Source organism: Solea senegalensis, linkage group LG16, assembly GCF_019176455.1.
Source record: "Solea senegalensis isolate Sse05_10M linkage group LG16, IFAPA_SoseM_1, whole genome shotgun sequence".
In the NCBI taxonomy this organism is placed as follows: Eukaryota; Metazoa; Chordata; class Actinopteri; order Pleuronectiformes; family Soleidae; genus Solea; species Solea senegalensis.
Window position 1 is genome coordinate 16,660,794 of NC_058036.1, and position 27,946 is coordinate 16,688,739.

The 27,946-nt window shown below is 42.9% G+C and overlaps 2 protein-coding genes across 5 annotated transcripts; one reads left to right on the plus strand and one right to left on the minus strand.

The window, feature by feature from the left end:
• The first annotated feature begins 548 nt into the window (after positions 1 to 548).
• On the plus strand, positions 549 to 10,411 carry tmem62 (transmembrane protein 62). Its single transcript, XM_044047264.1, has 14 exons — positions 549 to 740; positions 903 to 1,107; positions 2,445 to 2,556; positions 2,650 to 2,787; positions 3,879 to 3,924; positions 4,380 to 4,521; positions 5,213 to 5,337; positions 5,438 to 5,560; positions 5,644 to 5,799; positions 6,046 to 6,205; positions 6,333 to 6,531; positions 7,066 to 7,161; positions 7,317 to 7,435; positions 8,256 to 10,411. Exons 1-14 carry the CDS (start codon positions 685 to 687, stop codon positions 8,574 to 8,576), a joined length of 1,998 nt encoding a protein of 665 aa, XP_043903199.1. The 5' UTR covers positions 549 to 684; the 3' UTR covers positions 8,577 to 10,411.
• On the minus strand, positions 9,730 to 26,597 carry ptgr2 (prostaglandin reductase 2). Of its 4 annotated transcripts, none has more exons than XM_044047265.1 (9): positions 26,381 to 26,597; positions 24,644 to 24,900; positions 13,656 to 13,774; positions 13,177 to 13,368; positions 12,555 to 12,725; positions 11,801 to 12,010; positions 11,315 to 11,524; positions 11,181 to 11,220; positions 9,730 to 11,099 (listed from the first exon to the last, which is right to left on the minus strand). In XM_044047265.1, exons 2-9 carry the CDS (start codon positions 24,705 to 24,707, stop codon positions 11,035 to 11,037), a joined length of 1,071 nt encoding a protein of 356 aa, XP_043903200.1. In that variant the 5' UTR covers positions 24,708 to 24,900; positions 26,381 to 26,597; the 3' UTR covers positions 9,730 to 11,034. The 4 variants fall into 4 exon arrangements, with proteins under 4 accessions (XP_043903200.1, XP_043903202.1, XP_043903201.1 ...); XM_044047267.1 differs by lacking the exon at positions 26,381 to 26,597 and adding an exon at positions 20,476 to 20,668 and having other exon boundaries at positions 24,644 to 24,708; XM_044047266.1 differs by lacking the exon at positions 26,381 to 26,597 and having other exon boundaries at positions 24,644 to 25,528.
• Positions 26,598 to 27,946: the final 1,349 nt, after the last annotated feature.

A 27,946-nucleotide genomic window follows, 5' to 3' on the forward strand; every position in this document is an offset into this window, starting at 1 on the left:
ATGAACATTCTTAATTGAAGCTGTCTTTGCATATGTGAAAGGGAAGCAAGCAAAGTAAGAATGTCATTGTACGGTTTTAACATGTGTTTACACTGTGTATAACACAATAAACTTCTTGAATCTTGATTTTCTTCTGGAAATTACCTCACTGATGCAAAATTATGATTTTATCTCGGTCAAATGTTGTGATTTTGTTGGCATTTTGAGTGAAATGTGATGGGATTGAAAGTTGGTCTTACATATGCTTCCAATGAGTTAAGTTTGCACTCTGCGGCCTTCTTTGATATGGTGTTACCAATGACCACACTCTATTTAAGTTTAAAAAAAGAGAGTGGAACGGGAGGTCACATTAAATACTAACACTTCTGCTTTTATGTTAGGTGTTTTAATACGGCATGCACATGTACCGTATTTTATAGCTTTAAAGGGATTGAGAAATAATAAACTACAAATCTAATGGCGTCATGAGACTTTTACATGGTATGTGGGTGCTCGAGAAACCATGTCAGAGTGGGAGCTCTTTATCCTCACACAGTCTCTGTTCGGTGGTGTGATGACGTTTCCTCTTCCAGCGAGCCGGATACATCTGCTCGGCTCGGCTCAGCTCAGCTGTTGGTGTGGGGAGCAAGCTAACTGTCAGTGAGCAACCCGACTGCCGAGCAGACCGAGCCGTGCGGACCGTGAATGAAGCACCGCGCCTCCGTGCGTCTCCCGTGGCCGCGATGGCAGCGACACACACGGTCTGAGTCGTAGCCGTTAGCCATGTAGATGAATGGTGCCCTCTATGTGTAGTCAATGTTAGAGTGATTCGCGCCGTTAGCTGTTTCCACCAGTAGCTGTAGGTTTTATTTGTGGCCGGGACAGACGGCGGCAGTTAGCCCCCTCTCCCCTCGCTTTTACAGGAGGATGCTGAGGCTGTTCGGTGCGCTGGTGCTCCTCGGACTGGCCCTGGCGTGCATCACTTCCTGGGTGCTGGACAGCTACAACACGGCTTGGCATCCGAAGCGGAGCGTTCATCAGCCGACTGCCGGTGATGGAGCTGAATCAACGGGTAGTTCTCCACCATTTCCCGGCGGCGAGTTGGACAATATATTCTGGTTTATACAGGTGAGCTATAATCACTTCGACCTGCTAGCTAGCTTTGTTTGGTCTGACAATGCATAATAAATAATGTCACAGCCCAAATTGTGATATTAACAGAATGTGCAGAATGTGCAGTGTTGTTTTAGACAGAGCTGACTGTGGTGGTTAAGTCACTGAATGATTGACTGAAAGAGGACATTGACAACAAAAGTGTGTCATTGTCAGGTACAAAGGAAGTTGTATTTAGACTTTGCACTTTGGGACAAACTGGGACGATATGCAAACATTTTACTCTTTGCCATCCACTGTCATTATTACTTGTTTGTGTCAGAAACATGTTTAAGGCTGCTTAGTAGGGCTGGGCAAAAATCCAATAATAAATAGAATTAGCACAATTTCAACAAAATTGACAAAAGGTTCACGATATACATTGATATTATATGTTTGTGCATTGTGCAAGTACACACTGAGACATCGCATTTAATTAGAGCTATTTTGATACATTTTCTGATGTTTCAGCTTCTTATATGTGAATATTTTCTGGTTTCTTTGCTCTATAAATTCAAAACAAGATATGTGAAATCAGCATCATTTTGCACAAACACTGATCAACATTTTCTTTTCGGACCAAACAAGCACTTGATTGATTCAATTAAAAATGTATTTTGATAATTGATTAATCTGTCGATTATTTTCACAATTAATCGAGTAATCGTTGTCCTTAAAATGTCAGAAAACATTAAAAACGTTGATCAGTGTTTGTCAAACCTGGAAATGATGATGTTCTTGAATGTCGTGTTGTGGCCACAAACCAAAATGATTCAGTTCTTAATGATTTCCTTGTTATCTTTGGAGCAAAAAAATCAGAAAATATTCACATTTATGAAGCTAAAACAATCAGAATTCTTGTTTTAATAATGAAAAAAGCTCTAAACCAATTAATGGATTATCAAAATAGTTAATGATTACTTTAGTAATCAATTAATAATCGATTAATCGAGTAATTGTTGATTTCTGAAGATTGGCATCAGAAATAATGTATCCTATCTGCTATATTTTATGAAATTTAGATTGCAAGAGTGAGTTGAGCTAGGAGAAACCTAAAGAGTCTGAATGTGTTTCCCCTCCAATAACAGTGGATGAGTAAGATATTTTACCAAAGGGAAAAAAGAGTCCTGTAAAATCCATTTAGTCGGTGTCTCCTATCACACAACATTACAACAGGAAAGGGGCTGGACAATGGACAATAATGGACAATAATTTATCCATGCATCTATTTTCTAATTAATTAATTAAAGATTCCATGTATGACAGTAATATTTCAACATATCCCCAATTTTATTTTTGTTGTCTGGTCCCAGGTGTCTGACATTCACATTAGTCGGTTTCACGACCCCAGACGCATTCCAGATTTTGAAAAGTTCTGCACTGACACTATCGAAGTGATCAAGCCAGCTCTGGTGCTTGTAACAGGTACAGCAAACTCCTTTTCCCACTTCACTGGTGTCACAGTATTCGGTGTGTCGCTCACACCAGTGTCTCACAGTTTCCCTCTCCACTCCCCAGGGGATCTGACAGATGCTAAAACCGAGAACAAGGTGGGTTCCCTCCAGCACGAGGTGGAGTGGCAGGCATACCACAACATCCTGAAGAAGTCACGAGTGATGGAGCGCACTCGCTGGATAGACATCCGCGGAAATCATGGTGATAAACCGTGGCACTTTATCTCGACGTGCTCTCTTTACTCAACGACTCAAGTGGAGACGCCCTGAGTTGAGAGTGTCCTATTAAGATTTTCTGAAGAACCCATTAACCGGTGCTTTTTAGCATCACACAGGAAGTCATTCTACCCACTTCCCTTCACTGCTGTCTTTCCTATTATTGGATTGCAAGCTATTAGACGTGAAACATGATATGGTTAGTTTGTAATTGTCCCAAAAAAAGAAATCTAGTTATTGGATCTGTGGCATCTCTTGACAGATATTCTGCTTTTATTGATCACTGTTTTTTTCCTGCGTGCCCCGTCACTTTCGTCGGTCTGTGCGTTCAATGCTAACGAGAGGTAGTGTTCCATATCTTCCTGAAACCTGATGCCTCTGCTAAATATAGGCGCTTATCTATCAGCCTGCTCTTATGGGATTTGCATATTGCAAACACCTCATGGAAACACAATAAATTCAAAAAAGTCTAGAAATATTGCAACTGTTGCAATATTTACACTGAAGGAAGGTGGAAAAGGGTTAAGTGCAATGGAGACAGAGTGAAAGAAGCGTGTATTTCTATACTAATAGATGGAGGCAGCAATGAAATGTGACCATATATCAAAAGCTACAGGGTCATTAAGTTGGACTTTTGCGCCACCTATTGCTTACCTTGCTGAACTAACTCCAAATAGTCACTTAAAACAAGAGGATGGAAATACAAGGCATGGATCAATACCACTTTCTTTTGTCTACTACCAATATTACAGTTTGTACTGATAAAGTCTTTTAACACCTTTGCAGCTACTTGGCTATTAATAACACATTTGTACGGATGCATTAAATGCAGCCTCACTGTGACCAATATAGTTCTCCAGCAGTGTGGCAGACCTCATTCACATCCGGGTCACATGACCGTGCGGGCACACATACTGAAGAAGCTCACGTAAATGCACGTTTTGTTTTTTTTTACCGAATCATTGACAATTCACCAAATATTTGCCCAATCGTGAGTTTCTTCTTTTGACTGTTTGGGCCATTGTTCCCTTCTCATGAACTCCTCAATCTCACCATTGTTTCCCTGTCTCCAAACAGACGCCTTCAACATAATGTCACTGGACAGCGTCAACAATTACTACCGGTCAGTATGGAAGAGGTGTCGTATTTGTATGTGTTTGTAGTAGCAGCAGGCTGAGTGTGAAGTCAGCCGGAGTGCATTGTAATTTCAACGGCTCTGAAACATGACTCGGCGGCCTATTCCTACTCGGCTGGCTGTATTCCCGAGGACCAGAATAGAAGCAGAATCCACATGAACAGACCGACTCTCTTGTCTCTTGACACAAATTGTATTTTATGTGTCTTTGCTGCTTCTGCTAATGCAGACTGATCTCCTAACTCACTCTCAATACTCTTAATGTTGTTGTCATCCTCTGCGAGACAAAGTCTGTCTCCCACGCTGGTCCTAACTCATTTATTTATTTATTTAAAATGCATTCAATTATCTCTGGGTTGTTCTGGGGAGTGGAGCTCTGCTGGCTCCATCCCATCATCTCATTGCTCATGTTTGACTTTTCCTCCTTTTTTTTTTTCCTATAGGAAATACTCAGCTAATCAGAAAGTAGGCTCTTTCCACTATGTTCACAAAACTCCCTTTGGCAACTACTCCTTTGTTTGCATGGATGCCACTCTGACTCCTGGACCCAAGCGACCATACAATTTCTTTGGCATTCTCAACCGGGTATGTCTGTCTAACAACTTCCATTTAAACGAAATATTTAATTAAAGCTGACACTGCATTTACTACACATGTGGTGATATTTCTAATCTTCAATAGCACTTGCAACTTAGACAACTGAAGTAAATGGTAAAAGATGTTGATTTGAGACTTGAGCAAATTTAAGATTGTACTAACACGCATGGTGAATACGCGTGTAGCCAGTCCCTCCTGAAATTGGTGATTCTTCTCAACAATTCACACACTCTTTTATGCAACCTAATTATGGCAACTTTGACTAATCGTCATAGGGAAATGACTATGACGGAAGCTGTTTCGTAATTAATTATTGGTCACTAGTCTTCTCTCCTCTCCACTGACACAATGAGCTGCAGGACATTAATTTTCATCACCACCTTGGATTTTACTTTGAGGCTCCACCTCTTTGGAAAGATACAGTTTGTGTCTTCACAGAAAAACGCAAAGATATCCATGATATCATGAAACTGAAACTGGAGGTGTAGTTATCATGCAAAATCCTGGAAGGACTGAGCTCCATTGGCCTACGGTGTTGAATATGTACATTTTCTCAAAGTCAAAACAGGTCTCTGTTTGTTTTAAGAGAGCTAAGAAATGGACGTTCAGTGTACTCAGTAGATGTTGAGTGTCGTGCGACATGTGATTCGTATGTTGTTCTTTTCTGTACTCACGACAGACTCAGATGGACTTGCTGGACACGTTCAGAGTTGAGAGTCTGGAAAGCAACCAGTCGATCTGGTTCGGGCACTACACCACCTCCACCGTCGTCTCCCCGTCTCCTGGAGTGCGAGACATGATGAGGCAAGAAAGTCCTGGATGTTAAACTGGTTATTAGAAAGTGTTCAAAATGTATTATTTTAACAGAATAATACATTTTTGCGTGTCGACTTCTTGCGTTTAGATCTGCAGTTGCCTATGTCTGTGGTCACCTGCACACACTGGGAGGCCTGATGCCCGTCCTCCACAGCCGACACCCAAAAGGCACACTGGAGCTGGAGCTGGGTGACTGGATGGACAACCGCAGGTATGCACTGTAATATGACATGACCACAAACTGACGTTAAATGCGTATTAACCGCTCAAACTCCCTCTCTCTTTTGTCTCCAGGTATAGAGTTCTGGCCTTCGACCATGACCTGCTGAGTTTCTCTGACCTGAGTTTTGAGAAGTGGCCTGCCGTGCTCATCACCAACCCCAAGAACGCACAGTACTTGCACCCAGGAGTGGAGCCGCTGGCTCGGATACGAAGATCGACACACATCAGGTGTCTGCTCTGTGTGTATCGACTGATTCTAGATTAAATAAAAAAATTGAGGAGATTGTTGTCCTCTAGAGCTAAATCTCACACATTTGCTGGTGGCTGGTAATTAACCAAATGCAACAACAAGACAATTCCCACGATCCCACACTGAAACCCCTCGTGGCAGAAATGACATAACTATTTGTTTAAATTGCTGATATTTTTATGATTATTTTAAAGATTTTGAAAATTTCTCTGGGTCTCTCATAGGATCTTGGCCTTCTCTGAGGCTCTAATCACTGCAGTGCACGTGAGCATAGACGGGGAACCTCACGGGAAAGGCCGCTCTGCTGGAGGTCCTCTCTATGTTCTGCTTTGGGATCCATCTCTCTACCTCACCGGACTGCACACAATCAGAGTTAAAGTGGAGGTCAGCGCAGCGCAGCGTTTTTGTTTGCCCGAGTTGGAATTTTAATCAATATGGATAAGTTTTGCAGATGGATTTTTAGTAACAATTAGTCCGTCCCTTGTCTTTTTGTGTGTGCTCTGTGAGCCAGGACTCGGCAGGACGGTCAACAGTGCGGGAACAGCACTTTACTCTGGAGGACAGCCTGACGCCCAGCTTTGGTTTCGTGCAGTCCTTCATCCTCCTCACGGACCACTACATCCTGAGCCGAGTGGCCTTCGTATTCATGATGCTGCTGAATGTGGGCGTGCTGCTGGCCTGTCGGTTCCTGCGTGTTCCTTCTGGCAGAGGTGAGCTGTCAGTGAACACCCTGCAAGTAAAACCATCATCATCATGTCAAAAGCTTCTTATGAGTCTTCAGTATTGAGAGGATCACATGTTACTTGACGTAATGTGCACTAAGGCTGTGTACGGCTGTAGTTTTTACATTAAAGTCGTGCTCACGTTTGCATCTCGAGAGGAGAGGAGAGGAGAGCCCCAATTTGTACACTAAACAGCAAACAGCACCTCATCTTTCATCTATCTGTCGCCACTATTAACACTGTCAACGGTCTTAACACTGACAAATTTAGTTGCGACCTAAAACAGTGCGAGTAGCGGAGCTTTGATTCACTCAGCTCCTCTCGACTCTTTCTCTCTCCCTCTGTCACTCACAAAGTCACACAAAACGCTCTTCAGTTGCCGAACAAGACGCAATTAATGAGCATGTTATTGAAAAATCGCTCACCTGCTAAAATGTTACCTATGTTTTTTTTCATGTGCGTTTGGGGGGGTATAAAGATTATGTCTGTTTTAAACAGTGTGCTTTTCTTCATCTCCTGCAGGATTGACGTCTCAAGCGTGCGTGTCGCTTCATCTCGTCAGTAAAATGGACGCTTTCTTCTACTCCCTGCTGTTCTTCAACCTGTGTACAGCCGTAGGTGGGTCATTAAACACATGCCTCTACTTTCTATATAGTACTAAGTAAGCACTTTTTAACAGCATGTTTTCACGAAACCCCATATTTGTTGTTTAATAATAATAGAAATAAAAGTTAAAATGGTTGCTGCTGCTGTTTCCCCTTCGTTGCCTGCAGGTCCATGGTTCATTGGAGAATTGATAGATGGCCACAGTGGTGCCTGCTTTGCCTTTGGGGTTTTCATCGATGGACACTTCCTGGAGGGCAGTCTCACTTATGTTGTCGGAGTGGTTCAAGTAAGAAAATGAAACTGCATCTATTTTGATCATTGAAATATTATTAACATGCATGTAGTTGCCAAAGAAAATTCAAGCATGGAAACAAGGAGCTGCAAGTATACACTGTGAATAACGCTGTCTTCATGCATAAACCCATACACATGCACGACTGTCCCACTTTCAGTTTTGTTTTTATAAACTTAAAACCTTCTTGGTTAATTTTCTCGCGTCAGCAAAAGGTGAAGATTCATAGTGAAAGTGTGTCTGCTCTCAGCAGTCACAGCAGTGGAGAATTATCACATAAACCTACTTGTAAAAAAATGTGTATGTCAAATATCCACCAGCAACGTTTATGAGAGTAAGAGTGTGAGCTTACCTTGGCTGAAGATCACTGTTCCCTGTCCAGGAAAAACTCATCCGTCTTCATCTCCCTCTCCACTTTCAGTAAATATTCAAACACGTCTCCACTGCAGACTCGTATTTTTCTTCTCTTCTGGTGGGAAAGTTTTTGAGAGGCATATTGAGGCTTTTTAGGTCTGGTAATATTCGTCATTTCTGACTAAAGCCTGCAGCCTGCTGTGTTTGAATAACTCCTTGCATCCTCTGTGTTGATGTGCAATGAGCTATGTTATGGGGGAATAAAGTGGTTGTTCCATTGTTGTCAGTCATTCTAACTTGTTTCCTTATGCCAGGTCGTATTTATTTATACAAGCCAAAACCTTCCATGACAATGAACTTCCCTTTACTTGTACTTCTCTTTACAGCTATCATTCAGGTTTCATCGTGTTTTGAAGCACTGAGAATCACACTAATCACATTTAACTGAACTCCTTTCCAGCTGCTCTTCTTCAACATGCCGCTCACCGCTTACCTCTGCTGGAGCCTCCATCAGCGTTGGCGCGGCATGACCTTCCGATCCCACTTCCTGCGGCCGGGCTGCCGCTGGCGGACTCTGGGGCTTCACATCTTCATGCTGCTGCTGCTCACCTGGCAGGCACACTCGTGCTACTTTCTCCTGCAGACCTACGGCCACGTGGCCTTTTTCCTGTCTCCTGTCCGAACGTGGGCGCTGGTGCTCAGCCTGCTATTGGTCTACCGAGCCTGGACAAGCCCCGCCCCTCTCATTCATGACAATGGAAAGCGCGTCTCTCCCTCTTGACAGTAATTGCACTGTGCAACCACAATATCCATTGATCCTGACTCAGTTATATTTTGCCATCTCTTTCCTTTCACTCTCGGCCTCAATTTGCCCCATCCGTTCTCTCTCTCCCTCCACAGACACTTCACAGTAAACCACTCACTATCCCGTTTCTAGATAGTCAAGTTTACGTAATATGCATGTTACTGTAAAGCACCGGTGAGCACACCACTTGCCGTATTCATCGCAATGTGTAAGACACAAGCATTGGATATTTCGAAGGGTTAAATAGCGTATTGAAGCTACATGAGGACAAATCCAACGTCTGCTGCAGTTGACAGTGTTCTGTATAAGAGCTGTACTCTGCTGGGGTTTAAGCTGACTTGAGCTTTAGCACTTTTTTGGAAGTGTTGCCTTGGCCTGAGTGCCACTTCACCACTGCCAAAGGATGAATAAGAAAGATTTCACCTGCTGTTTCTTCCCCGTGAAAACCGTTCTCATTCACTAATGAAGGCTGAACGTGCCAAACCAGAGATGATGATACCTAGACTGTAGGTTTTTCTTACTTTCCCACAGCTGACGGAACGTGGTTGTGGAGACAGACTGTAGATAATGCAGCCTAGATGTACAGGAAATCCAATGGGAGAAATGATTCATGATTTATTACTTACCATAGTCGATCTGCGTACAAGAAGTTCATTATTCAAACTGTTTTTAAATTTAAGAAAAAGGATCCCACTGCACACAACTGCCACCATAAATGTATTATAATCACATTTTAGACTTAGTCATAACAAAAACCTTCAATGCCGCTTCACTATGACACAGAAGCTGGCTTGACCCCTCATGCTCCTTCAAACGTGACTACAGAACGCAGCTGTTTGTTTCTCAGGAATGTGAGCACTTACAATAGGCTGGCCCCGGTAGTATTTCAGGACAATATTTTTTATATTTCATAATAGCTCCGTGAATTTAAAAAGTAAAAAGAAACAAAAAAAACAGACAAAAAAACAACAACAAACGTTTGATGGCAAGAAAATAAGATTCATTCTGATTGTATCGTGGTCTGTTTGTAAAACTGCACCGGAAATGGGCATTTTCACCTCGCTCGTGGTGAGTGTGGGAAGTTGTGGGAGTTTGAAGCATTCCCTGCACTAGAGGTTAATTGTATGTGAAATTACATGTCTGTATTGTTCACAATGTTGATTTTTTTTTTTCTCTCTTTTTTTATGGTGAAGGTGTGAGAGCATAAACTGTTGTGTTCCTCTTCAATTCAGTCATTTCTCCTCTAGTACCAGGTTTCTGGATTTCCACAAGAACCAACTGATAAAAGTACAAAAATGGACTGAATGGTCATTTTCTCCAAAAATGTCCCAGAGTTAGTACAAAAATCTGCTCAGTGCTTTTTTCAAAACACACTGAGAAAATGGATTTAGAGGCAATGATGATGGTAATAGTTTGCATAGATGAGTATATTCCATTATAAGGGAGCACGATTAAGTGAATAACTCAAGCATATGTATGTTGATATGTTATTGGATAGTTCCAACTGTCCACAAGGAGGCAGTGTTAAATGGATTTTAAGTACTGTACTGCATTTTGCCACCATTTCCAAACTATACATGTGACTTGTTTTTATTTTTTTTCCACAAACAAACACAGTATAAAAGCTCGCTGTTTATGGTTTACGCTAAATCTGGTTGTCTGGCCATTTTGTACTTTAAATTTAACAGGCACAAACTGACTGCATCGCCTCCACTGTAAAAGTGACGTGCTGGTGTTAACTTGACTCTTTCTACACCTGCTCTTATGTTGAAAATACTGAAGCGTATAATAAATATGAATGAAGAGTATGATTTTTGCACCTGCCACACACTTTTCTCACACACTCGTAAGAAATGAACAACCACTATTTTTATTTTATTAATGGTTTTTAGTGCTGTGGAATAAAAAAAATGTTCATTACAGTAAACTTTGTGTGTTTGCTTTCAGTTCCTTTTTGTACATTCTTTAGAGTTAAAGCACTTTAGCTGGCAGTCTGATACAAACTAAATGATCTAAATCACATCTTATATGTAGTTTGCATGTGTATGCGTGGGATTTCTCCAGGTTCTCCGGCTTCCTCCCACAGTTCAAAAACATGCAGAGGTTAATTGGACACTACACTGACCGTACGTGTGAGTGAAAGAGTGAATTGTTGTCTCTGTGTGGCCCTTGGTACCCAACTTTTGCCCTATTTCATCTGGGATTGGCACCAGCAACCCTCATGTGGAGGATAAAGCGGTAGATAAGTGAATTAGTGAACATCTTATGTGATATTATACTGTAAATTAAGTTTACAGCAGCACAAATTTACGAAATCAGAATATTGTGGGTGATAACTAAACTTAGTGATCATTACTGGTGGTGAGAAGTAGGCAGCTGTGGGTTCCTATCTAAAGATAAGTGCTGTCGCTATGAGAAGCTACAGTGATTATCCTCATTCCGATATCTTTATAATTTGCTTGCCAATGTTTCCCCCTTTCATCATCGAGCAAAACGCATCTGCAAGACAATGAAGAAAAAAAATTATTCAACTCCTAAGAGGTGAAAAAAGAAGAAAAAGCCAGAAAAAAAATCACATACCTCCCATGTTTTCAATTCCATTAACGACAGTTTCCAACACCTGCAAAATGGAGGACAATTAGGTAAGGAATGGTGCAGAAGAAAGACAGAACAGTCCAACAATCATCCACAAATGATCACCACTGCCTTCTTACCTTGAGTTGTCCTGATTTAACAAACTGGCTGAGCTCATAGAGAGCAGCGTCCGCTTTACTCATGTAATTCAGCACCATGAATCGCTCTCGAGTGATGCTCTTTCTTTGCAGGTTCTCCTGCGTTTCCTCACTCAGGGGTGGAGGATACGGCACGTCCTTGTTGTACTGAGAGATCTGCCCACACAGGATCACGCGGCCGCTGCTGTTCATCTGAGCAGAAGAGAGGCGGAGGTCAGAGTGTCAGCTGGAGATGTTTAGACGCGTACTGCAGATTTCTATCCAGCCTTTTATTGAAGATTTATGTCTTCAGTAAACATGTCTAAAATAAAGTTGAATTACAAAATATATTAGCTGTTACAGAAATAGCAGTAAAAATAGTCCGAAAAGTTGTATTTATGTGGTGAATTGGGTCAGAATGGTTGGTCATCTTTAAAAAGTGTGTTTCCAGATGAAAGGAAATTTGCATTCCCTTAACTCGAGCATCACCTGAGCTATTACAGTATCACTGATGGCACCTCCCACGTTGTCAAAGTACACATCCACACCATCAGGGCAGCATCCCTTAAGCCTCGTCGCTACGTCTTCTTGGCGATAATTGATGGCGGCAGAAAATCCCAGATCATCCACTAAAGCTCTGCACTTCTCATCAGATCCACAGATCCCAACCACCCTCACACAGCCGTCCAGCCGGCCAATCTGGAAAAGTAAAGCACAGCGTTCAGTGATAACATCAGACTCGTAACTGACATCATTCATATCTGCAACCAAAGACTGTGTTTATGTTGCTATCTACAGCTCCATCGTGTCCTCGTATTTCTTTAAAACCACCATTTCAAAAATTATTTTCTCTCATCGAAAGGTATTTCCCTTAAGCCTATGTGAGGTGAATCCGTGTAATGTTATTATTATAAGTCATTATTAGTGATAGATGTGAAATGTGAGCACTGACACGTAAAATAAACATCAAAATATTAACTATCTATTATAATTATACAAAGATGGGAGCTTACAGATACGAATTGCCATTATTGGAACCTTAAACAGTAAAGTATAAAACCTGGGTCTGCATAACATACTCTATATCCTAAATTTCAGCGTTCAAGATTCGCTAACTACCTTGTTTTTAATTACCAACAATGTCTTCTGCACATTCTACCAGCCTGTCACACAGAAGCACCTGTATCCTGCATAAGACAGTCTTACTGAATCCCAATCAAGGGTTTTGCTGTTCTTATTGTACCTGTCCAGCTATGGAACCACAGGCTCCAGCAGCGCCGCTCACCACCATGGTCTGATTGGCCCCTTTGGTCACGTGACCCTTCTCCCTTACACCAAGCAGCGCAGTGAGACCCGTCATTCCAACTGCACCCAAAATGTAGGACAAGTGCCCACCGACCAACGTTGGATCGACCTGCGATAGAGAGACAGTTCTGACTTCCAACCAACTTTACTCAGATTCTCTCCCCAGCATGGAATGTTAAAGCTGCAGTACGTAACTTTTGTTGTTGATGACGTTATTATTCTGCCTCTGTTTGGTTTTCATGACCTGAAGCGATGTATGATTTAATGATCATATATATTTACCATTATGCCCCCTGGTGTTCAGGAAGAATAAACCCAGAAAATACAAATGAATATCTATGGCTCCTACAGCGCGTATACAGTGGTAGCAAAGGGGCAGATGGTGGCAAGAAGCATTTACCCTTTCAAAGTGCTGAAAGTCAGCATTCAGTGAACTCATGTGACAATGATTTATATTTAAAGTTACAAACCACAGTTTTAAATCATTATTTTTATCCACATAAATCACAACATGTCCCCCTGTCAGTATGGATAATATGCCCGTGCTGAATGTGCCAAACCTTCTGTAGGCTGTTTCCTTTCAGTACAGCACGGGTCTGCCAGGGCCAGGTAAATGAAGTGACCACGTCTCGTTCAGCAAAAGTGCTGCAGCAGCTGGACTCGACCACACCGACACCTCCACCGTCCACGCATTCAGACAGCTGCCATGGAGTCAGGTAATCTGCACCGCTGTGTTCATTCATTCTGCATCGCTGTGAAGCAAAGACAGAAAGATAAAAGTCAATGAAGGGAGATGTCAATCTTTGCCTGCGCCTTTGTGGCTGAATCCTCGACACTGGCTGCCTTAATCTTGCTTAAGATAACACAGATGGGCTTCATGACCACATGATATAACTTTGGTTGTCTAACAGCAGTCATAAGAAGGAGCCAGACTATCAGAGAAATAAATTGTAATGCCTATTATGGCCTGAAACCTATATTTTGTAAAAATTTATTTCAATGCAACACAATCTAGAATTTAAACATATATAAGACATACCATGTAAGGGTCGACAGAAAGGTAAAGAGTCTGAACAAGAACCTCCCCATCTTTCAGGTCAGGCACTAAAGTTGACTCTTCCAGACGGAAATTTTCAGGAACTGGCACCTCATTTTCACCTGTGTGTACATAAATGGCAAACGTTAAACACACGGAATCACACACACATGATAAAGAAACCTCAGTGCAACAAAGTGCATTCATTCCCATCAATGGTGAACTAAACTGGAGCTGGAGTTAATGATGTGGGGGCTTGATTAGACAAAAGCAAATTGTCAGCAGAACAAGACACCCGACAAACCGGAAAAGTCAATTCATATAATTCCATATCTCATACACACACTCTGATATACTGCACATGTCCAATTCCTAATTTAAACCATTGCATTCACATGAGGAATCGTCATGTCAATGCCACAGAATGCCAGATCTGAAATTAAATGGTTGCTATCTGAAAAAATGTGACAGTTGATTTAAAATCAGGGCAGCTGATGGCCAATATTTGATGCCCGATATGTAAGGTCAGTATTCTTTTTGATTTGTGTGATAATAATCAATGAATTTTATTAAACAACACTTGTGTTCCGTCTCTCCACTTGGCATTTTGTGTCTGTGGGCCTGATGTATTATAATTAGATTCAAGATTCAAGATTCTTTATTGTCATTATGCAAGCATAACAAAATAAATATATTAAAAATTAAATTAAATTAAATAAATTAAATAAATAAAGTGAAAACTAATCGTTTAACACAGTGATTCTCAAACTTTTTACACCAAGCACCAACTGAGAAAATACTGAGCTCATGAAGTAACACCATTATCACCAACGTTAAACGTTAAAATACAGTGGTGTAAACAGGCCGAGCAAAGTCAGCTACAGACTTTTCACAGGAGGCAGATTTATTCTCAATAAGATAATTTGCTCTCTCATCATCTTCCTCTTCCTCACATATACTTCACACATTGATATAGTGACATTAGATTATGGAGCGAGAGATAAGGTGACTCTAACTTTCTCTGACTCTTATGTTATTCGTTTAATTTTTTACATACTCTGGTGAAAATTCCTCAGCTCCAATCACATACCCTGGTAGATACAGTAGAACAGTATTCCCAAAGCTCACACCACTTGCAGTACACATACCACAGTTTGAGAACCTTGAATTTAACACATTAAAACAAGTTATCGAAAAAAGAAAACTTTTTCAAACTATGGTTTGGATGAAAAATATAATTCTAGTGCGTTTAGCGGTATTAATCAAGGCTATGGGAACAAAAATGTGTACATTTACAGATTAAATTGGCAATAACTAAAAAATAGTCAATGGAGCTGCATCTGATTTGTTAGTGAATTACGACTTTTTTTTAGATATAAAGCTGGTGAAAGTGTTGACGTCTTTAAAGTTAGAAAGTGCAGCACAATTTTGACTAGAAAACCCGCCACAAATGAGATAACACAATGGTGATATATGTCAGCATTTGTCATGAATAATTATTATTTTTTAGTACGCTGCGAACCTGGACGTGAGTTGAGGACGACTCTCTGCACCTGCATTTCGGGGAACGTGACCTCTAATTCGAAGCGGTACTAATTTTGAAAAACAGACCTAACAACAAAAACGGGGTTTTTATATATAAATTGTTTTTAAGTGTAGCTATTACATTAATTGCGACACAATTGTATATAACAACTGCCCAATACTAGCAAACTCTGCTCCAAATGCTGTGTTTACGTTAGCCTGCACAAAGTTGAATTTTAAAGAGGTTTCCCTCTTAAGAACTTCCGTCTTCGGCATTTAGACCCTTTACGCCGTTTCTGTCTTTTACGTTCAGGAAAGCAGATATACTCCTATATATTTGACTCCTTATTTATGGCGTACGCATTTTTATTGAGCCAATTATCTTGTTATAGACACGTGTGACGTCAAGTACTCCCTGAATTTTATAATACACGAAAGTAGGACAGTATTTTCCCCATTTTCCGGTGTAGCGTATGGTTACTATCTTGTCAGTCCTGTATTGCCTTTGCCTCCTGGATGCCAGACAGCGAATCACAAACTGCAGCTCCTCAGTCCTCACCCCCAGCAACCAGATTTCATTATTGCAGTTCGTCAACGCTGCAACTATTTAACATAATCCAGCAGTGATTTAACACAATTTGCAACAATAGGCCGACGTCGTCAACTAATCATCAACGCCTATGAATGCGTGGAGTCTGGTAATATTGAGTGTCGCTAGCTAAAAGTGTTCCAAAGTGGAACTGGGACGTGACGCCTTGTGGAGGAATCTGGAAAAGTGATTGAAAAAGTTGACAGTAAAATCTGTGGCGACTGTGTCAGCAGTTCGCCGTTAGCTGTAGCTGCAGCAGAGCACCGGCAGAAGAAGACGGGGATTATGATGAAGTCCTGTGTGTGTCATGGAGAGTCAGACAGTCATGTAAGTACTCTACGTGTTTTGTGAATGGGGACATGTATGGCTCAATACACTGTAATAAGTCACATTAGTTACATTAGCTGCAATAGCCTTGCTTCAACTCTCACTGTGACACTAACACTTTTGGTTTCCAACTGTTATGACTCAGTGATTCGACTAAATTAAAGTTTCAGTGTGCAACATTTGGGTGGGTTTATAGGCAGAGAAACAGAATATTGTTTTATAGAATGTGTATACTGGCTTCAAATTACAAATCATTTGTTTTACAAGAAGCCTTTTGTATGTACTTTAGGCAGGGGCCTTGCTTTACAGAGGCTGCTGTCTTGCATGGTGATGATCCTACAGAAGCCTGAATGGACAAAGCATTTTTCGCAAGCTGACTCTGCAAGCAAATGGCACACTTCCACTATACAGTTCTGGCACGGCTCGGCTTCACATGCACATTTTGTTATAGGGTCACACATTATATATGGTCTGGTCTGCACCAAGTAAACTCCAAGGTGACCGGAAAGTAGTTATAAAAAGCAAGCAAGTGCACAGCAATGGTCTCGAGGGAGAATTGTTCACCTTGAGCCACTGAGAAGCAGCTAAATGGAATTCAGCCATACTTTTGTGTCATGTTCATATTCCTCCCCCATAGTCCAGTGATATGGATTCAACTCTATATGACTTAACAAAGACTAATCATATACAGTAAATGTGTTAGGACTTGTCTATATATGATATTCAGGATCTCCTTCATATCCAGATTGTTGTTTTATTAGAATTAGTTATTTTTGCACACACACACACCAATGAGTGATTGTGAACTTGACCTCTGCAATGAACCCATCCCTGTGCACCTGGGGGCCAATGGAGGATTGAGTGCCTTGCTCAAGGGCACCCCAGGCTTTAACCCAGCCCAGGATTTGAAACCCAAACACTCTGAAGGCCACAGATCACCTTTAAACATCCTGTCCTGGTTAAACATTCACTAGGTTATTATTTCACCTCGACTGAAACACAAATGAGCACAGGTGCAAAATGATACTGAACGACTGACACTGACGTTAACAGTATAAAGGCCAGCCAAGCTGTTTCTCTTGTATGGTGGCCTGCAGAACGAGTCGATATCACACATCTCCATGTGATGGCATGGGGCATATTATTTACACAATGCACTAAAAAGACAAACACTCTGCATTATAGGGCTGCAACGATTCGTCGATTATGAACTATTAAATTAACCTGCAACTATATTGATAATCGATCAATCTGATTAAATGTGCATATTTTCTGGTTTCTTTGCTCCATATTTGAAGAAGGAATTATTAAAAGTAAATAATTTGGTTTGTGGACAAAACCAGACGTTTGAGGTTTGGGAAAATGACATTTTATGGACCAAAGAAACAATTCGATTCATCCAGGAAACAACTGACTTATGGATTATGAAAAGAATTACTAGTTGCAGCCCTGCTGCATTCATACTACACAGCCTAATGCAGGCAGAAATGTTAATTTATGTATTCTTTCTACATGTGCTTTTTCAGTTCTCCATAATATACTGTAGTCATCCAATGTATTAGCATCATACAAATCCACTAGCAAAGGCACACACATACAGTACATAAGAGTGTGTTGTGTGCAGCTGTAAACACGTCTTCCTTTTTTCATTTTTGAATGTGAATGTGAACGGAAAGTGAAGGTGAAAACCCCTCTCCTCCCTCCCTTCATCCCCACTATCCTCCCATGTGTGTTGGAATTTCCCGCATGGACTGAGAGAGAACTCTTGCTCCGTAAATGACAGCGCTGTGCGAGTCAGAGGAAACCTTTATATGGGCATGGAAGTGGGTGTGGCCAACGGGCTTGTGGTAATGGAGGTGGAGGAGGAGGGAGGGGAATCACAAGACAAGCAGAGACACGGAGAGACAGAGAGAGTCGGCACAAACAGCAGAAAGGCCGCGTCGCCACTGAGTTTTGTTACGTGTGCAAGCCTTGTGCAATAATGTGCAACACACAGCAGCGGCGTTGCGCCTGCGTGTGTGCAGATTAGCGCTCTGGATTCTGTTAACGCACCGACGTCGACCCCACCTCTATTTTCTATTTTTTTTTAATTTTCCTCTTGACTTTGTAGCGGGGCGGGGAGGAAAGAAAGTAGCAATGAGTGAGGTCAGCAGCAGCATAGCATGAGTCAACCTTGGGGATGTATGCAGTCATCGCTATCAGCGCCGCAGCTCGGCATTGTGCTGGCCACGCAGAGTTGCGTGTGTGTGCGATCCTGCGGGCTGGTGGCAGCTTCCATGACAAGCACAGTGAGTACTGGGTCGGGAGGGGGGTTCAGGGGCAGAGTGGGGCTCAAGTCCGTGACTGTGTCGCGTTTTTGTTGTTATCGACAGTGTGTGTGTTGTTGTCGCCACGCAGCGCACTGACAAAGTTTTGTTTACGCGCACCGCACCGCCGTGGATCAAACCTTCCACCCGGGCTTATATTGTCCCCCTGTCAGCGGCACAGACACGGAGACATGTGACATGTTTACCTCCCTCACACGCTCTCTGTTGTTGTTAATGAGCCACGATGGCACCATGCTTCTCTGTGTTTTTCTCTGCTCCTGCAGGCTGCGTTGTGGGCTCGGGTTGCTGCGCACAGGGACGCGGCATTAGCGAGTGGATAATCCGTTTTCTGCAACAAAGGATTTCTCGTAAATAGCGCTGAGCTGACTGGTACTGAGAAAGTGGTGTTGATAATAAGGAGAAAGCATGCTCCAGCTCTCTAAAGTGTTTTCTTTCATTTTGTTGTCATCTGCTGCTGCACAGCGCAGGCCTCCTGCAGGCTGCTGCACTCAGCCACACGGGGGCTGATTTTAAATTAGGAAGCAGTGATGGATTAAGGCAGATAATGGCCTCCACATCTATTTTAAGCCAATTTAGCGTGTTAGTGTGTTTATAGGGTTTGTGCAAGGTTACACAATGATGATCCCTCACCTCAGATATGCACTCCGTGTGAACCTGATAAAGGTTTCTGTAGACTTGCTCATAACTGGCCCAACCCTAACCATACATCACTTTAAAATGTAATAATTAATGTAAGTCCTGTGTAAACAGATGTAGGTCCCCACTACATGAGTTATACCTGGAACACACACACATAGTGATCAGCAGCGTAGTCCCTGCACTATAAGGTGTGTTTCTCTTGTGCACCTATTGCTATGTGGCAATATGGCTCTAAAGTGTGTGTCTGTGTGTGTTGGCTGCATCACATGGTGTTGCTGATGCACACAAACACACAGCATGGCCATTCAGCTTCCCCCAAGTCAGCGGTGCCCCAGAGTCAGTGCACGATCTCAACAGCTGCAGCTGTCTATTTTAAGAAGCTTGTGTTTCACTAGGCCACCAGAGCAAAGGGTGACAGTTGTCACCCACTTTCTTGTTTGAGGCAGAGATCACTCTTTGCCAAACCCACATATTAGACATTCTGGTCATCATTTATGCACCTCGCAAAAGCACGAAGGGAGAGCATTTTTCATAAATCCTGATCACGACCCAAATCTAATAATGTCCTGTAGGGACGGCTCCGATACAATTCTGATATCACTACCTAGCCAATCCGAGTCATTTACCCCTTTAAAGCACATTAGCTTTTAAAGAGATATTTGTGCTGATGCATTTACCGTCTAGCCATAACCAGCCATGTCAAAAATAAAATGCATCATCTGCCTGGCAGATATTTGCAGCCCTCACTCACATCCTTGTCACATGAAGGTGATGGCAGATATCTCTCTCTGCTCAGCACGTTGTCTGTGTTTATGTGATTTTACAGATCATATTAGATTTAACTTTTTTTGTGTGTGTGTCGGATATCTGATCCTGTGATCTTGGCAGGTATCTGATAGCGATACTTAGCATTGTATTCCTACTCTCTTTCTTTGAGCCATAACCTACATTCCCAGAGAGTCCCGTCTGAATATGTTCTCTTAACCTTTTTTAAATGACGCTGTTCACACACAGATGGCAAAACATAACCTCCCTTGCAGGTGGAGGTAATAATTTTGAGTCCTGCAGCCTGGGGATGATTTGATTTTTGTCATTATCACAGAAATGAGAAAGAAATCTTAATACTTTCTGTGTTCAGTGCCTGCTGTACACAAGTGGCAAGATTTAAAATTTCTTCCAGATAAAGCAATGTTTTTTAAATTTTAACAGAAACCATCACAGCCTGTGCATCTTTAGATTTGGCAGAATGTGCTTAGTGAAAATCTGCAAAACCTGGCCAATTAATAATAATGCCTTTGTCATTCACGAGAGGTTAACATGGCAGCTGTCAGGATCTTACTCCATGCTATCAGAGGCTTCTAGGCTGTTCGAATAATTTTTCCCTCCCATAGATGCTTTCACCATGACTCATACTTACTTTGCTCACTCTCAGTTGCCCTTCCGTTTTGAGTCTGCAGTCGCGGTTCAAAGGGCATTGGTGCCCTTTTTTTGCGTCTTTGATGAGTCACGGAGTTGTAAAAACTGTGATGTTTCTGTCACGTTCAACTGCCATCTGTCGGGTGTCTGTGTGGCGGGAAAGAGCACTTCCTTTCTGTTGCAGACCACTTGAACTGTTAGGGGGTTTTGGGAAAGGATGATTCAGTTGCAAGTGAGCATCAGTGACAAACATTCTTTCATTGTGTGTGTGTGTGTTTCTGGTTTTGTACTGATTTCATGTTTCATCATAGTGCAGCAATATCCAATAATGACTTTTCCAGGAACTATTGATTTTGCTATCTGTATTAACTACCGTCTTAAGAAACACTCTATACAGATCCTATAGAGTATGTGGTTGCTTGCATGCAGAACTTTATCCTAGTGTCATGTGATCTTAGTGAATAATGACACTGTTTAGACCTACCCCTCCCCTCTATTTTCACTCTTGATACCTTTTCAGTGGAGGTCTATTGTTGAAAAAGCAAACAGCAGGTTTTTACATGGCTGAGGCCGGCTTGACAATGAGAGCCCCCTGTGGTTACCCCTTTAGTCTGATGAGTCAATGCTTGACCTCTCTCTTATTTCCTCTATACAGGGTGTTGCCCATGAATAAGAAGAACCCGTGGGCTCCTTCAGATCTACTCACCCCAGGCCACCGACCCCTTAAAGGGTCACAAAGACCTTCAAGATTATCTTGGCTGACTTTGCTCCTGCTCACGCTGATGTCAGTGTAGTTTTTATGGCTTTATCTCGCTTTGGATATGCTTTTATTTCTGGACTGATCAAGTGACACCAGGTGGAGCTTTAGTAGTAGCTGGCTTGGTTGAATATATTCACTCGGCTCATATTATTCATGCCCGTCATGAGCGTACCAGCCCAGCAGAAAACCAACTCCAAAAGAACGGGCAAACGCATCACGTTTTTTAACGATCAAACCGTAGCAATGAAAGAGACATCTCAGCACCCTGAAGGGACATATTACGTCTCGGGTGCCACTGCCGCAGACCATGGACAGAGCGAGGCTGCAAGTACTGTGACTTCCAATCCAGAGGGGCCTCACATGTTCCTCAGCTCTGTCATCTTCAGCCCAGATAAAGGTGACCAGAGCAGGGGTCATTTTCAACAGACTGTTCCCATGAAGTGGAGCCATCAGGAGCCCACTCAGCAGCAGCCGTTAGTGTCCCAGCAGCAGAGAGCGGCGTCCTGGACCCCCATGAATAACTGGGGACAGAACTTTGCGAATTACATTGGAGGAGTTAACGTAACAGACTCAAGGATCCAGAATGCATTTGCTAAGTCAATGCATGAGACCGCTGGTTCTCAACAACCCTCAAACAGAGGTACAGATAAGCAGCCCCTGGGAGCTGGCCCTGCAGTAGACTCTTTCAGGGACTCAGGTAAGGCTCGGGGTACGGAGTGGGAGCAGCAGCAGCAGCAGCAGCAGCATCAGCAGCAGCAGCAACAACAACAACAACAACAACCACCGTCCCAGGCTTTTCAGGAGTCCTTAAAACCTGGGGCACTGAACGCCCAACAGCACAACACATCCCACGCAGGCGGAAGCTCAGTTCTGCAGCCCTTCCAGTTGGCATTTGGTCAGCCAAAGCAGCACCTGCCAGCCTACTACCAAACCTTTCAAGGAAACAGGACAACTCTACCCAACCCTCCCAGCTACTCAACACAGGCCAAACCCCCACACCAGTCACAGCAGCTGCAGAAGCAAGAGCTAATACAACGCCAGCAACATCACATAATCCAGCAACAGATTCAGCAACAACATAATCAACAAATGCAACAACAACAAAAAATTATTCAGCTACAACAACTACAACAACAACAGCAGCAGCAACAAATACAGCAAGAGCAGCAACAACAAAAGATTCAGCAACAACAGCAGCAGCAGCAGCAGCAGCTCCATATTCAGCAACAAATGCAACATCAGCAGTTGCAACAACAAAACCCTCATGTGCTTGACTATTACCCAGGTGCACAAAATACACACCCTCACCCACACCCACAGCCTGTAGTTGTGCACTCCCAAGAGTCCTCCGCTTCTGCTCCCCCAAAGATCCAGGAACCAGTCATCCAGGACATCACCCCAGAACCACAGCAGTCATCAGATCCCCTGCAGCCACCTCTCCTGTCTGAGGCCCAGTCCCAATCGCAGCTGCAGACACAGATCCACTCCCAAACACAGCTTCGCAGATCACGACGGCTCTCCAAGGAAGGAGGGGCGCCACCCGAAAACCCCTTTCTCGCCGTCTCTGCAGAACAGACAGCCCCGTTGCTGCAGGTCTCACAAAACGGGGCGTGTGACATCCAGGCCGCCCCAACGGGCGTCATCCAGAGCACACGCAGGAAACGCAGGGTGTCCCAGGAGGTTAACCTGGAGACCCTTGCTCAGAAGGCCTCGGAAATGGAGTCACTACCATCACATATTGTCAAGGTAAATGCTCACTCAAATAATAGTCATTCTTCTGCCCCTTTTCTGTCTCATAACTTGACTCTGGCTGTTTCCTCTATAACAAAAGAAGCACAAAAACAAAATATTCGCAACCTTGGTAACTGAATAACGATCTGTCTAAATCTGTCACTCGAGCTTGAAATTGTCATTGACAACATTTCGGTGAGAGAAATCTTATTTTTCTAGTGTTATCTCGGGGCATAATTGCAATGGGACTGTAGCTCCCTGAACAAGAGCGGGAACTGGAACAAAAAAGCCAAATTTTAAGTGCCAGGAAAAATTCTGCCAAAACTTTTGTTGTTTGTGATTAAAATGTTTCTGGAAACGATGCTGATTGTAATCAACGCCCAGTGAATTGTATACACCACAGAACTGTGCTGCTCAGCCCGGTCTTGTGTGGCTAAATAAGTCTTCACATTTTCAGTGTTGTCAGTGTGTTATGATATACTTCACAAACGGCTTCAAACATGACTTTTTCAGCTCTGACTTAGTGTTTCAAACAAACCACTTCATAAATTACACTCCCAGCGCCATGTGAAGTCATACACTTATCTGTGTTTGTCTGTGCTGGCTGTAGCGATTGTGCAACAAGTCCTGTTTCCAAACAGCACAGACTGAGTCAGTATGTCTGCAGCTCAGTGCGACTGTGCCCTGGATTTGCCTCATGGGAAGCTGATCATATAGACAGTGTGTTTGGTTACATGCCTGCACAGTGCACACCTCCCCCCATCCCATCAAAGGAGAGAAACTCCAGCCTGGCCTTGTCTGCCCTCCCCCCCTCTCTCGCTCTCTATACAGGGTGGAGTGCAGGGTTGCCCTGCATGCACCGATCAGCAGAATATCTTTCCAACACTCTGGTGTAAGGACTGGAGCTTTCCACCAGCGATAATGAGTGCAGATCCAGCACAACCACACTACTGCACGCCTCTTCACGGGGCAGTGAAGATGTAGTGTGAAGCGGCAGAATGCATCTGTCTTTACCAGGCATCAGATGTGGTGGTGTAGGATGCTTTGATGTTGCTCGAGGGTTGATATTTGCTCCAAAGCTACACTGGTTGCTCAAGCCCAGCCATTATGGTTTCTCAAAGAGGGTAAAAACATTTGAAGAATGCATGTGGGGACTGTTTCCTTGACATGCTTGCAAGGTGTGTGCTAAACAAAACAATGCACAGTAACTCTGACATGCTTTTTACAGCAGTTCATTGTCATTGTATGTCTATGAGTCTGATATAATAATCTATAGATAATCTGTTTCTCTATCACATTTGTAAGTGATTAATTTACTTCCTAGCCATAACAAAACAAATATCCTGTGTCCATAAAGTAGAAATAACATTCTACAACATGACTCATTTAAAATACTGTACCTGCTTTTATGATTACATTTGATCAGTCTTGAACAGATTTTGTATTTCTTCTTTGATACCCAATCCAGTTGTTTTCAATACTATGTGACTGATACCAGTACAGAGTGTCCTGTAAGCTCCTGTTTTTAAGTTACTGTTCTGTACATCCCATACACTAAACTAGTTATTTATATTTTGATGAATTGACCAAATGTTTCAGTCCATGTTGAACGTTTACCAATTAACACATGTGCAGCGTGCTGGTGTTCAATCAATTTATAAACATTTTTTTTACCCACCATGTAGGATCCTCACAGGCCATGGAGTCCCACTCAGTCCGAGGGCCTGACCGCCAAACGGCATCGAGATGACAACCTCCTGCCGCTCGTCATCCCCGTGTCTGTCCCGGTCCGTAGGCCGGAACCGTCCTCACCGGACAGAGATGAAGCAGCACTGGCCTCTGGCTGGACCCCGAGGCCCTCGAACCCCCAGGACCCCAGTCATGCAGACCACAAACCCTCGGTCATTGTCAGCCGGAGGCGCTCACTCAGGAACTCTGTGTCGGATAGTGCAGAGCAGGTCAGTTCACACATGTACAAGGAAACATTCATGCTACTACATTTTCATATGGGGGTTTCAGATCAAAATGATCTCTGTCCAGATGAGTTTGAGGTTAGTATCAGAAGTAATCTACATCCATACTAACACATATTAAAATATATATCATGTGACCAGTCAGGTACACTGGGCATAGTCGAGTCGTGGGCAGCAAGACCCAAGCAGGAAGTAAACGTGGGCAATATTGTGTCAATATTTCAAAAGGTTTCAATTTCTGCCCGACCAGACTAAAATGCTGCCCCGAGTTTATTCGTGACTATTCGCGAGTAGGTTAAAAGCTGCATTATTAAGTGATTCATTCGGTTTCTCGTCGTGGTCTTTTTTCTCTGAGTCAAGGTCTGAGGTCTACAGGATGTTTGGAGTCACTGTAGGTTTGCAGTTTTTGTGTTGTGCTGTAGAGTTTAGCAGGAGGATTTCCTTTAGACAGCTCAGACGGGTCAAAGTGATGTTGCTAATAAAACACAGCAGGATGTCCTCACAACACCACTGTCCCAGCTCAGCAGCTCCTGCTGCAGTATAGCTCTGCAAACGGGTTCACGGTGAGTGGCAGGGTGTTTAGAAACATTGGTATTTTAGCTTGGTTTTCATTCTCATTATGTTCCCCTATTGTTATTAACTACTCACAATCACAGTGTTAAGAAAAGAAAAGAAAAGAGGAAAAGACAAGAAAGCTGTGTGGTCATTGAGTGGAATTCATTGTGACTGGGTCGAACCTTTGAAGTGGGGAATCAAAAATAAGTTGACAATATCCAGAGCAAAATTAAGCAATAGTAGTGTGGATGTAGCCTTCAATCTCATTGATGTTATTCTTTTTTTAAGTGTTGGAATTTACACTTCTTCCTCAAACAATCGTGCTTAACAGTCTACTGTCTCTCGGTTTTGTGCCCGCCTAAACTCATGCTATTAAATTCTTGCATTTATGCCACATCGCCCAACCAAAACACTCCCTTCCCCCCACCACACTCTGTGTCTCCCCTGCCCCCATTATAGTTGTCCACATGTTCCCCCCTCTCCCTCTTTCATTTGGGGATGGGGGGGGGGGATTTGGTGTCCTGTCCCAGATCAAGCAGATTATCTGGGTTTAGATTTGCAGTACTGTACATTATGTTCCATACACATGAGTTTTTGGGTGCTTTGCTTTGTTCTCTTTCTCTCTTTCGGACTCTCTTCTCATCTTCTACCGCTCTATCCACCACATGAGGGTCGCGGGGGGTGGGGCCAGCCTCAGCTGACATAGGGCGAAAGGAGGGGTCACACCCTGGACAGGTCGCCAGTCCATCACTGGGACACATGTAGAGACAAACAACCATCCACTCTCACTCACATTTACGGTCAATTTATAGTGTCCAATTTGCCTAATCCTCAAATCTGCATGTCTTTTGGACTTCTGTCCCCCTGTATTAAAGCTGAAAACTTACCTCTTCAATTTTTGCCCCTCACCAGAATGGCGGCACAGATGGGGAGAAAGAAGACGACGGCAAGAAGTCCAAGCGGCGTCCCAGACCTGAGCCTCTCTTCATCCCGCCGCCTAAACCTGGCTTATTTATTGCTCCGCCCGTCTACTCCAGCATCACACCGTATCAGAGCCACCTGCGCTCGCCCGTGCGTCTGGCCGACAACCCCCTCACCATGCCCCCCTACACACCTCCACCTATCCTCAGCCCTGTCCGTGAAGGCTCCGGCCTCTACTTCTCCACTTTCCTGTCGTCGGCTGTTGCTGCAGCCAGCGGTCAGGGTCTGCCTCCTCCTGCGACACCCAAGTCTGCCTCACGCAGCCTGTTACGTTCCAGTAAGTAGAGACAATAAAGCAAAAATATCATCCGTGACACATCTAAAGTGAAAATTCAAGTAGGCTATCATAGTTGCTGTATGAAGATTTAAATTGAGCCTGACTGAACGACCCGTCGGTTTTCGTTAGCTCTCGTATTGTTTATCAAAACCTTGATTTATCCCGAATAGAATCTGAGCGGAACTGAAGTTGCTGTCAATAAGCATATGTTGATTTCTTCCAGAAACCTTGGGGAAAAAAATCTGAATAAAGAAGAAATTACAATTCACAATTATTAAGAGCATAAAGATTAAATTGCAGTTTATCAAGACATAACATCTTAGACAATCTTTATACATGCTATCCCTCTTTAATTTCTTATATTTGTGTTTGGTAAGGTTTTTCTCTTGATTTGTTTCTCTATGAAATAATTCAATTTCATTTTATTATTATTGTAATTAACACATTTTTTGTCTCTTTTGCTCACCATTAATTGTCTGAGATGAAAATCTGCTGTGGATAATGTCTCCTTTAAATAAAAACAAAAGTAAAAATTTCCAGAGTAAAACAAAAAAACTCCTCCATTCCCTTCAGACGGCAACTTCAGAATATTTGGCTTCATCTGGAATAACAAAGTGGGACAGAGGCTTTAGTTAGTTCCAGTAATTGTTCAGTTTTTAAACTGTCAATAATGAATCTTATTCATAATGTCACTGAGTGTTTTTTTTGTTTGTGTTGTCCCTCCAGGCAGCTGTGACATCACACCGCCGGTTCTGTCTGCGATAAGCGAGGTCACTCCTGTCAGCATCGAGCCGTGAGTATTTCCCCCTCCGTCCATCCCAAAAATCATCCTCCATGGTGGAAACCGTGGGTTTGTGATTTGTCATTTTCACATCAATCATAATTCCCCCAACATTATACATTATTGTTCCTAGAGTAGTAGATCTGCTATCAATTATTGAAACCATAACACTGGGATGAATCATGTCAGGTCTTGAAATGGAGCGCCGCAGACTTCTTGAAATTCCCCCCCTTTTGCTGCTGGTACCACTGGATTTCTTTTTGCCCCGTCATCCTCTTCTCACAGTGCTCAGCATTTGCCTTCCGATCTAACTGTGCAGCCTTGAATCTCTCTCTCTCTCTGTGAAATGTGTCGTAACAAGCGAATATGACCTGTTGAATCGGAGTCTCCAGTAACATAGCTGGGAATGCATGA